The 10613-nt window shown below is 46.7% G+C and overlaps 1 protein-coding gene across 1 annotated transcript in view; it reads right to left on the bottom strand.

Annotated features, from left to right (window-relative positions):
* bmpr1bb (bone morphogenetic protein receptor, type IBb) overlaps positions 1–9579 on the bottom strand; it is a 36314-nt gene extending 26735 nt beyond the window's left edge. The window contains 1 exon segment of the mRNA XM_083657438.1: positions 9453–9579. Within this exon segment, the coding sequence (XP_083513564.1) occupies positions 9453–9561 (109 nt within the window). The 5' untranslated portion in view covers positions 9562–9579.
* Positions 9580–10613: the final 1034 nt, after the last annotated feature.

Here is a 10613-nt window from a genome sequence, read left to right on the forward strand (position 1 = left end):
TCCAATTTTACAATGAGATGCACCCACTTTAACCCTGAAGTGTAATTATTACTTCAGACTAACTAATAAAGTAATAAAACCACTAGTAAACCAGTAGGCGGCGCCTGGCCTGCTGTTCAGTGAGTGGCCTGACTGCAAGCACCCAATTTTTTTTTTTTTTTTTTTTTTTTTTGCGATTATCGATTCTGGAATAAAAGATCGATCCAAAAAATCGTGACATTAAAAATCGCAATACTTAGGTGAATCGATTTTTTCCCCCACCCCTATTAGTTAGGCTTAGTCCTTCGCGCGGCCCGACCCGGGTTCGAATCCGACCTGTGGTACTTTGCCGCATTTCATCCCCTCTCTCTCTCCTCCCCACCCTTCCTGTCTGCCTACTGTCCCATCTAATAAAAATAAAATACATCTTTAAAAAATCTACTGTTATGCCCTCTGCTAAATTCCAACTTAACGATTATCATGGTTCAAAGTACTATACAGCCTTAAACAGAGATGAACAAAGTAAAAAAAGTTAAAACTCCTTCAAACTCATACAGAAACACAAGACAAAAGCTAATAGATCCTCTATCTAAACGCATGACGTGCTCTTACCAAAAAAAGCGGTGGGGAAAAGAGAGATTTTGAGCTATTTTAAGACAGCTGAGATTGAAAACACTATAATGTTCTGCATGAGAAGCAGCTCATCGTCGGTGAGTGACTGACTGTTGATTCTTCACGTCTATCCAGAAGCGGATGAGGTAGGGTAAGTGAACCTCCCGTTGGCCTTCTACATTTCTCGCTCTAGGGTCGAGAGAGAGACAGAACGAGGCAGTATTTTTAAACAGCTCCTCTCTGTTTGTATGTCTTGTCCGTCTGTCTCCTCCTGGGCTGGAAGAAGCTTCTTAGCCCGCCATCTCGCCTTCTCAAATGATATCGAACATTATGTTCATCTGAATTGGATATCAGTGTTTTAAAGCGATGGGCGACTGTGGTTGTGGCTTCCTCCTTGACCGGCGGTCGAGTCATATCATCACCCGTGGCGCCAGCGCGCTGAGCTTCTTCACGGTCGCTCAGCAGCTAAACATGGCAGAAAGTCAAAGGAAAATGGGGCGATAGGGACAAAAGTCTGTACAAGGACAAATACATTTGTAATGTATCCATTTAAGTGCAAAGTGGATGAGATTATTATACATGAGTGTTATTATTATCATATCAGAAATATCACTGCAATGACTTCTAAAGCTGCGTTCACACCGACCTATTAAAGTTTTTCGCTGGCATCGAGTTTACATACAAAGTCAATGCAAACGAGCGATTGAGCGTATATTCGCCCGGGAGAAAAATCGCTGGGCGTCCGAGCGACAGAGACAGAGCGATAGGGAGAAAATACGCTCGTCGCCCCAGATGAAATATCCCAACTCGAGCGAAAATACGCTGGCATCAGTCGCTCGCTGTTCAACGCTGATTGGCTGCCGTGTGAGAGCGAGTCAAGGATCACACTGGCTTGGAACAAACCGCTGGTTCATTGTGTGGCAACAAACCGCATTGACAGCTGATTGACAGGCTGACAGCTGACATGAAGTGAAGTCTGTACTACCGGTATGGAGCTCGCGTTAGGAGCACGCTGATAGGCTTTAGCTTGTAAACATCTACGGTGGCTCGTAGTGGACAAACATCATGACATTGCGTAACGTTATAGCCCCCACATGTCCGTCAATTCGTGTGCCTGTTGATGAGCGATTTAAACAGAGCGACAGAGCGATTCCAAAGGGTTGAATCAAGCGACAGAGCGAAAAATAAATATCTCGGTGTGAACACAGCTTTAGTGTTCCTTCTGCTTTGCAGCAGGGCCTGACAGAGGTCAGAGGTCAGGGTGAGATCTATTCTCTGTGAACCTCATCATCAGCCTGCAGGAACAGGTGGCAGATTGAACCGTGCCACTTAAGATTTACGAGCAACCTCCCATGTGTTTTACTCATTTGGGAGACCTTTCAGAAGATCCTCCACCAGGATCACAGAAGAAGAGGCAGAACAAGTGGTCTAAGAGAGTGGACAGGAGGACTGAAGTGGTGAAATGGAGGAGGATCAACACCACCACCGGAAGAGGTTCAGTCGGAAGTCTCTCAATTTAAACTTCTTCTCTCACTACAAAGTCAGCCTGCTAAAAACCAATCAGGGACCTGCCTCGTATTTGACTAACATAACCGGCCAATCAGGGGGCGCCGCTGGCAAAACAGCTGTGGCGGCTCCCGAAGCAACGAGCGCGAACGTTAACGTTAGGAGAGTAAACACAGCCGTAACGTGCAGTTATCGCAGGAATAGACTCAATAACAACAATTAAACAAGAATAGCACCAGCTAAGTTTCTCGGTGGAAAAGACGCCATTCTTCCCGAGTGGATTTGGATTGGATTGGCCGACGCCGATTGGCTGACGGAGTTGTCTGTCAAGGCAAGTACTCCCGCCCACTGAAATCAATGCTGGAAGCCAGACTGATCGGCAGACTGAAACAGAATATGAGATCATGTGATCAGTATGGTTTAGCAGGCTACTACAAAGCGAGCAAGTTTGTGTTGGCGGTCTGTACAGGAGAGCGAGAACTGATGCTACTCGTGTTCTGATCCACAGATGTGATTCTGTTTACATTTTGATATCACTCCATGTATAGATCCTGACTCCCAGACTGACTCCCTGGCCCAAAGCTTCAAAAGTGAAGCTCTCCACAGACAACAGCAGAGGAAATTCTCTGAACACACATCACAAGTATTTCAAGACCAACTGTGAAACCGACAGCTAGCTCTGAACCAGAGTCGTTTTGTACGGGCTTTTATAGCTGCTGTTGATCAGAACCTTTTATGACCATGCTTCATATCAAACCCACAACATCAACATGGCATTCCAATTGGAAGGGAATGATATTTGCCATTTGAGGGCAAAACGGAGCTTTTCATGATGACAAAACCTGCATATTTTCTAGTTATTATTATTGATCTCACTTTCAAAGACTTCCAATTAAATTGCAATCTTTCAAAGAATTCTGAATAATATATCGATACTGTCACAGCTGCAGTCCGAGCTGTTGAATCATGTTCCTACTGTACTGTATGAGAAAATAGAAAATTAATCAATGACATCTTCACCAATCTTTAGTCAAAGATGATGACAGACATATTTATCTGTGTGTTTAAGCCATGAGAGTATAGATACATATTTATCTGTGTGTTTAAGCCATGAGAGTATAGATACATTATGTATCTGTGTGTTTAAGCCATGAGAGTATAGATACATAATCTGTGTGTTTAAGCCATGAGAGTATAGATACATATTTATCTGTGTGTTTAAGCCATGAGAGTATAGATACATAATCTGTGTGTTTAAGCCATGAGAGTATAGATACATATTTATCTGTGTGTTTAAGCCATGAGAGTATAGATACATATTTATCTGTGTGTTTAAGCCATGAGAGTATAGATATTTATCTGTGTGTTTAAGCCATGAGAGTATAGATATTTATCTGTGTGTTTAAGCCATGAGAGTATAGATATTTATCTGTGTGTTTAAGCCATGAGAGTATAGATATTTATCTGTGTGTTTAAGCCATGAGAGTATAGATATTTATCTGTGTGTTTAAGCCATGAGAGTATAGATACATATTTATCTGTGTGTTTAAGCCATGAGAGTATAGATACATATTTATCTGTGTGTTTAAGCCATGAGAGTATAGATACATATTTATCTGTGTGTTTAAGCCATGAGAGTATAGATACATATTTATCTGTGTGTTTAAGCCATGAGAGTATAGGTCGCTAAGTGAAAGAGGTGACAGGCATTCTCTCATCTGAGGGAAATCCCATGACAGCAACAAGTCAGACAGTGACACTTTGCAGACCACCTCTCAATAGCCATCTTTATAAACAAACTCAATGGAATGAATAAATGTGTGTGTGTGTGTGTGTGTGTGTGTGTGTGTGTGTGTGTGTGTGTGTGTGTGTGTGTACATGTATCTAAAGGTTTTACAGCTTGACACCCAACTGTGACCACTGTGAGATAATGGGTGCTTGACAACTGAGCATATCTGCTCAGCTCAAGCCTGTCTACACCCGGCCTGTCTACACCCGGCCTGTCTACACCCGGCCTGTCTACACCCGGCCTGTCTACACCCGGCCTGTCTACACCCAGCAACGCAAAGCAATGACGGCACAACTATGCAGGATTATTTTAGTAAAGGACTGGAAGGAAATTGTTTTATCAGCGTTCCAACAACAAACATTAAAGTAGCATAGTCCATATATCCAAAGGATCTACAGTACAGCTTGACACTTGACACTTGTTGCCTGAACCAGCACTCAAATTGATATCTCATATCTGACTTCTTTCTCTTATGAATCAGAAACAGAACCAAAACAAAAGCATTTTCCTCTTGGGTCTGCGAGGCTGTCGACCCCCCTCTGCCTGTCACAAAGCTTGTGGGACACCATGACACCATGACACCATGACATTCATCGTAAAAGACAACTGGCTGTCAATCTCCAAACAATTCAAAACATGAGGGGGTGGGGGGGACAGGGCAGATAAATGCACACGCGCTCTCATACTGTGACCCCCTCTCATACAGTGACCCACTCTCATGTAGTGACTCACTCTCATGTAGTGACTCACTCTCATGTAGTGACTCACTCTCATGTAGTGACTCACTCTCATACTGTGACCCCCTCTCATGCAGTGACTCACTCTCATGTAGTGACCCCCTCTCATGTAGTGACTCACTCTCATGTAGTGACCCACTCTCATGTAGTGACTCACTCTCATGTAGTGACTCACTCTCATGTAGTGACTCACTCTCATACTGTGACCCCCTCTCATGCAGTGACTCACTCTCATGTAGTGACCCCCTCTCATGCAGTGACTCACTCTCATGTAGTGACCCACTCTCATGTAGTGACTCACTCTCATGTAGTGACCCACTCTCATGTAGTGACCCACTCTCATGCAGTGACTCACTCTCATGTAGTGACCCTCTCTCATGTAGTGACCCACTCTCATGTAGTGACCCTCTCTCATGCAGTGACTCACTCTCATGTAGTGACCCTCTCTCATGTAGTGACCCACTCTCATGTAGTGACCCTCTCTCATGTAGTGACCCACTCTCATGCAGTGACTCACTCTCATACAGTGACCCACTCTCATGTAGTGACTCACTCTCATACAGTGACTCACTCTCATACAGTGACCCACTCTCATACAGTGACCCACTCTCATACAGTGACCCACTCTCATGTAGTGACTCACTCTCATACAGTGACCCACTCTCATGTAGTGACTCACTCTCATACAGTGACTCACTCTCATACAGTGACCCACTCTCATACAGTGACCCACTCTCATGTAGTGACTCACTCTCATACAGTGACTCACTCTCATACAGTGACCCACTCTCATGTAGTGACCCACTCTCATACAGTGACTCACTCTCATACAGTGACCCACTCTCATACAGTGACTCACTCTCATACAGTGACTCACTCTCATACAGTGACTCACTCTCATACAGTGACCCACTCTCATACAGTGACTCACTCTCATACAGCCCCTGTGACCCACTCTCATACAGCCCCTGTGACCCACTCTCATACAGTGACTCACTCTCATACAGTGACCCACTCTCATGTAGTGACCCACTCTCATGCAGTGACCCACTCTCATACAGTGACTCACTCTCATACAGTGACCCACTCTCATGTAGTGACTCACTCTCATGTAGTGACCCACTCTCATACAGTGACTCACTCTCATGTAGTGACCCACTCTCATACAGTGACTCACTCTCATGTAGTGACTCACTCTCATACAGTGACTCACTCTCATGTAGTGACCCACTCTCATGTAGTGACCCACTCTCATGTAGTGACTCACTCTCATACAGTGACTCACTCTCATGTAGTGACCCACTCTCATACAGTGACTCACTCTCATGTAGTGACCCACTCTCATGTAGTGACCCACTCTCATGTAGTGACTCACTCTCATGTAGTGACTCACTCTCATACAGTGACTCACTCTCATGTAGTGACTCACTCTCATACAGTGACTCACTCTCATGTAGTGACTCACTCTCATACAGTGACCCACTCTCATGTAGTGACCCACTCTCATGTAGTGACCCACTCTCATGCAGTGACCCACTCTCATGCAGTGACTCACTCTCATGTAGTGACCCACTCTCATGTAGTGACTCACTCTCATGTAGTGACCCACTCTCATGTAGTGACCCACTCTCATGTAGTGACTCACTCTCATGTAGTGACCCACTCTCATGCAGTGACCCACTCTCATGCAGTGACTCACTCTCATGTAGTGACCCACTCTCATGTAGTGACCCACTCTCATGTAGTGACTCACTCTCATGTAGTGACCCACTCTCATGTAGTGACCCACTCTCATGTAGTGACCCACTCTCATGTAGTGACCCACTCTCATGTAGTGACCCTCTCTCATGCAGTGACTCACTCTCATGCAGTGACCCACTCTCATGTAGTGACCCACTCTCATGTAGTGACCCTCTCTCATGCAGTGACTCACTCTCATGCAGTGACCCACTCTCATGCAGTGACTCACTCTCATACAGTGACTCACTCTCATGTAGTGACCCACTCTCATGCAGTGACCCACTCTCATGTAGTGACTCACTCTCATGCAGTGACCCACTCTCATGTAGTGACCCACTCTCATGTAGTGACTCACTCTCATGCAGTGACTCACTCTCATGTAGTGACCCACTCTCATGTAGTGACCCACTCTCATGTAGTGACCCACTCTCATGCAGTGACCCACTCTCATGTAGTGACCCACTCTCATGTAGTGACCCACTCTCATGTAGTGACTCACTCTCATACAGTGACTCACTCTCATGCAGTGACCCACTCTCATGTAGTGACCCACTCTCATACAGTGACCCACTCTCATGTAGTGACCCACTCTCATACAGTGACCCACTCTCATGTAGTGACTCACTCTCATGTAGTGACCCACTCTCATGTAGTGACCCACTCTCATGCAGTGACCCACTCTCATGTAGTGACCCACTCTCATGTAGTGACTCACTCTCATGTAGTGACTCACTCTCATACAGTGACCCACTCTCATGTAGTGACCCACTCTCATGCAGTGACCCACTCTCATGCAGTGACCCACTCTCATACAGTGACCCACTCTCATGCAGTGACCCACTCTCATACAGTGACCCACTCTCATACAGTGACCCACTCTCATGTAGTGACCCACTCTCATGCAGTGACCCACTCTCATACAGTGACCCACTCTCATGCAGTGACCCACTCTCATGCAGTGACCCACTCTCATGCAGTGACCCACTCTCATGCAGTGACCCACTCTCATGCAGTGACCCACTCTCATGTAGTGACCCACTCTCATACAGTGACCCACTCTCATGCAGTGACCCACTCTCATGTAGTGACCCACTCTCATACAGTGACCCACTCTCATGCAGTGACCCACTCTCATACAGTGACCCACTCTCATGCAGTGACCCACTCTCATGTAGTGACCCACTCTCATACAGTGACCCACTCTCATGTAGTGACTCACTCTCATGTAGTGACTCACTCTCATGTAGTGACCCACTCTCATGTAGTGACCCACTCTCATGTAGTGACCCACTCTCATGTAGTGACCCACTCTCATGTAGTGACCCACTCTCATGTAGTGACCCACTCTCATGTAGTGACTCACTCTCATGTAGTGACCCACTCTCATGTAGTGACCCACTCTCATGCAGTGACCCACTCTCATGTAGTGACCCACTCTCATACAGTGACCCACTCTCATGTAGTGACCCACTCTCATGTAGTGACCCACTCTCATGTAGTGACCCACTCTCATGTAGTGACTCACTCTCATGTAGTGACCCACTCTCATGTAGTGACCCACTCTCATACAGTGACCCACTCTCATGTAGTGACTCACTCTCATGTAGTGACCCACTCTCATACAGTGACCCACTCTCATGTAGTGACCCACTCTCATACAGTGACTCACTCTCATGTAGTGACCCACTCTCATACAGTGACTCACTCTCATACAGTGACCCACTCTCATGTAGTGACCCACTCTCATACAGTGACTCACTCTCATGTAGTGACCCACTCTCATACAGTGACTCACTCTCATGTAGTGACCCACTCTCATGCAGTGACCCACTCTCATGTAGTGACCCACTCTCATACAGTGACTCACTCTCATGTAGTGACCCACTCTCATGCAGTGACCCACTCTCATGTAGTGACCCACTCTCATGCAGTGACCCACTCTCATGTAGTGACCCACTCTCATGTAGTGACCCACTCTCATACAGTGACCCACTCTCATACAGTGACTCACTCTCATGTAGTGACCCACTCTCATACAGTGACCCACTCTCATACAGTGACTCACTCTCATGTAGTGACCCACTCTCATGTAGTGACCCACTCTCATGTAGTGACTCACTCTCATGTAGTGACCCACTCTCATGTAGTGACTCACTCTCATGTAGTGACCCACTCTCATGTAGTGACCCACTCTCATGCAGTGACCCACTCTCATGCAGTGACCCACTCTCATGTAGTGACCCACTCTCATACAGTGACCCACTCTCATGCAGTGACCCACTCTCATGCAGTGACCCACTCTCATGTAGTGACCCACTCTCATGCAGTGACCCACTCTCATGTAGTGACCCACTCTCATGCAGTGACCCACTCTCATACAGTGACCCACTCTCATGTAGTGACCCACTCTCATGCAGTGACCCGCTCTCATGCAGCCCCTGTGGAGATCATAATAGCTTTTGCCCATTATAAATACCAGGGGGCAAAAAATAGACCGCTAACCTCATAGCATCAACTTCTCACCCAACAATATTTGCATTATGGAAATTGCCACCATCAACCATCAACTATATCCTACCTTTTATTGTAGCACTTTGCATAATTATACTACTTGCACTATTTGCTAACTTGGTGTTTGACGTGTTGTTTATCGTGTTTTTGTTGTTGTCGTATGTACACTTTCTTTCTCTCACGTTTTTTTTTTAAACGCTGCACCAGAACTGCCCTCGGGGGACAATCAAGATTTACTGATTTGAATTAAATGTAATTGAACTTTGTTAAAACTTGCCGAGGGAGACTTGATGAGGTGGAACAGCCGTTAACTTTCAGAGCATAAAAACTAAGTACTCCAAAATTGACAGCTGCCCAACCTATCTGGAAAGACAAATACAGAAACCAAACCAGAGCGGTTTGAGGAGAGGGGGAAAAAATCCCACAAAAATGCCAAAATGTACTTTTTAATTAAACGAAAAAGTTCTATGACTTGGAGGCCTCAGCCCCAAAGTGACAGACAGGGGACAGGTTATACCAGACAGCGAAAGCAAAACAAGAGACAGGAGACTGGTCTCTGTCCAGGGGAGTTTACTCACCGTGCGCCCCGGGGCAGAGCGCTGCCAGGCCGGCCAGCAGCAGCAGAACCATTCGGGCCGGCCGCTCCGCCACCGCCGCCGCCGTCGGACCAGCGCCGAGCCGGTCCATCAAATCCCTGAGATGCAGCCACAACAAACACACCCGCGCTGCACAGAGGAGGGCGTGTGAGAGCAGTGCCTCTATGTCTCTCTGTCAGCGAGCGAGCCAGTCCTCTCTCTCTCTCTCTCTCTGTGCTCTGTGTAGGTCTCTCTCTCTCTCTCTCTCTCTCGCTCTCTCGCTCTCCGTGTGAGTGACTGCCGGTCGCCGCACACTCTCAGGAACTCCCCACCGCACACAGCCACCCTGCTGCCTCCAGCACTACTCCACACTGACAGCCTGGGAGAGAGAGACAGAGAGAGAGGGAGGGGAGAGAGAGAGAGAGAAGAGAGAGAGAGGGGGAGAGAGGGAGAGAGAGGGGGGGTTACTTAGTTGCTCTCTCTCACTGTGCCATTTGGCCAGCCCTTTCTGACCAGTTCGTGGGGCAAACAACAGAGGAACAGCTGAGTTTATCTGAATCTGCACATGGTGTCTCTGTCTCTCTCTCTCTCTCTCTCACACACACACACGCACGCACGCACGCACGCACACGCACACACACACACACACACACACACACACACACACACACACACACACATTACAGATTCTCACATCACTCATATAAAGAAAAAGTGTGGGGGGCAGCAGAATGGAAGGGTCAGTGGATGTGAGTTGGGGGGGGGGGGTATGGGAGGCCACAGTGAACACATTATGGCCGACATTTTCAAAAGTGGGAGGCGGGCCTCCCCAGGGGGGGGTGCTCCAAACAGTTTCAGGGGAGGCTCAGAGAATGAAAGTGAAACATGATTAGATTTGTTATTGAAAGGAGATCTCATAGAATAGCCTCCCATAGTGATAGTGTGATTTGGTTAAAGAGATAGTTCCAGATACAGTAGTGGTATAGCTTTCCCAGAATCAGAACAAATAAATGCCATCAGATCAGACAGAACTTTTTTTTATGTATTCGCTGTAGTCTGAAGTATGTCAAACAGCAATATCAGGCTATCTTAGCTCAGTTGTTGAGTGTCTATGGGATCAAATAACATCATCATGACCCCATAGGCATCCAGCAACTGAGCGAG

Source organism: Poromitra crassiceps (genome assembly GCF_964638095.1).
Source record: "Poromitra crassiceps genome assembly, chromosome: 21".
NCBI classification, from domain to species: domain Eukaryota; kingdom Metazoa; phylum Chordata; class Actinopteri; order Beryciformes; family Melamphaidae; genus Poromitra; species Poromitra crassiceps.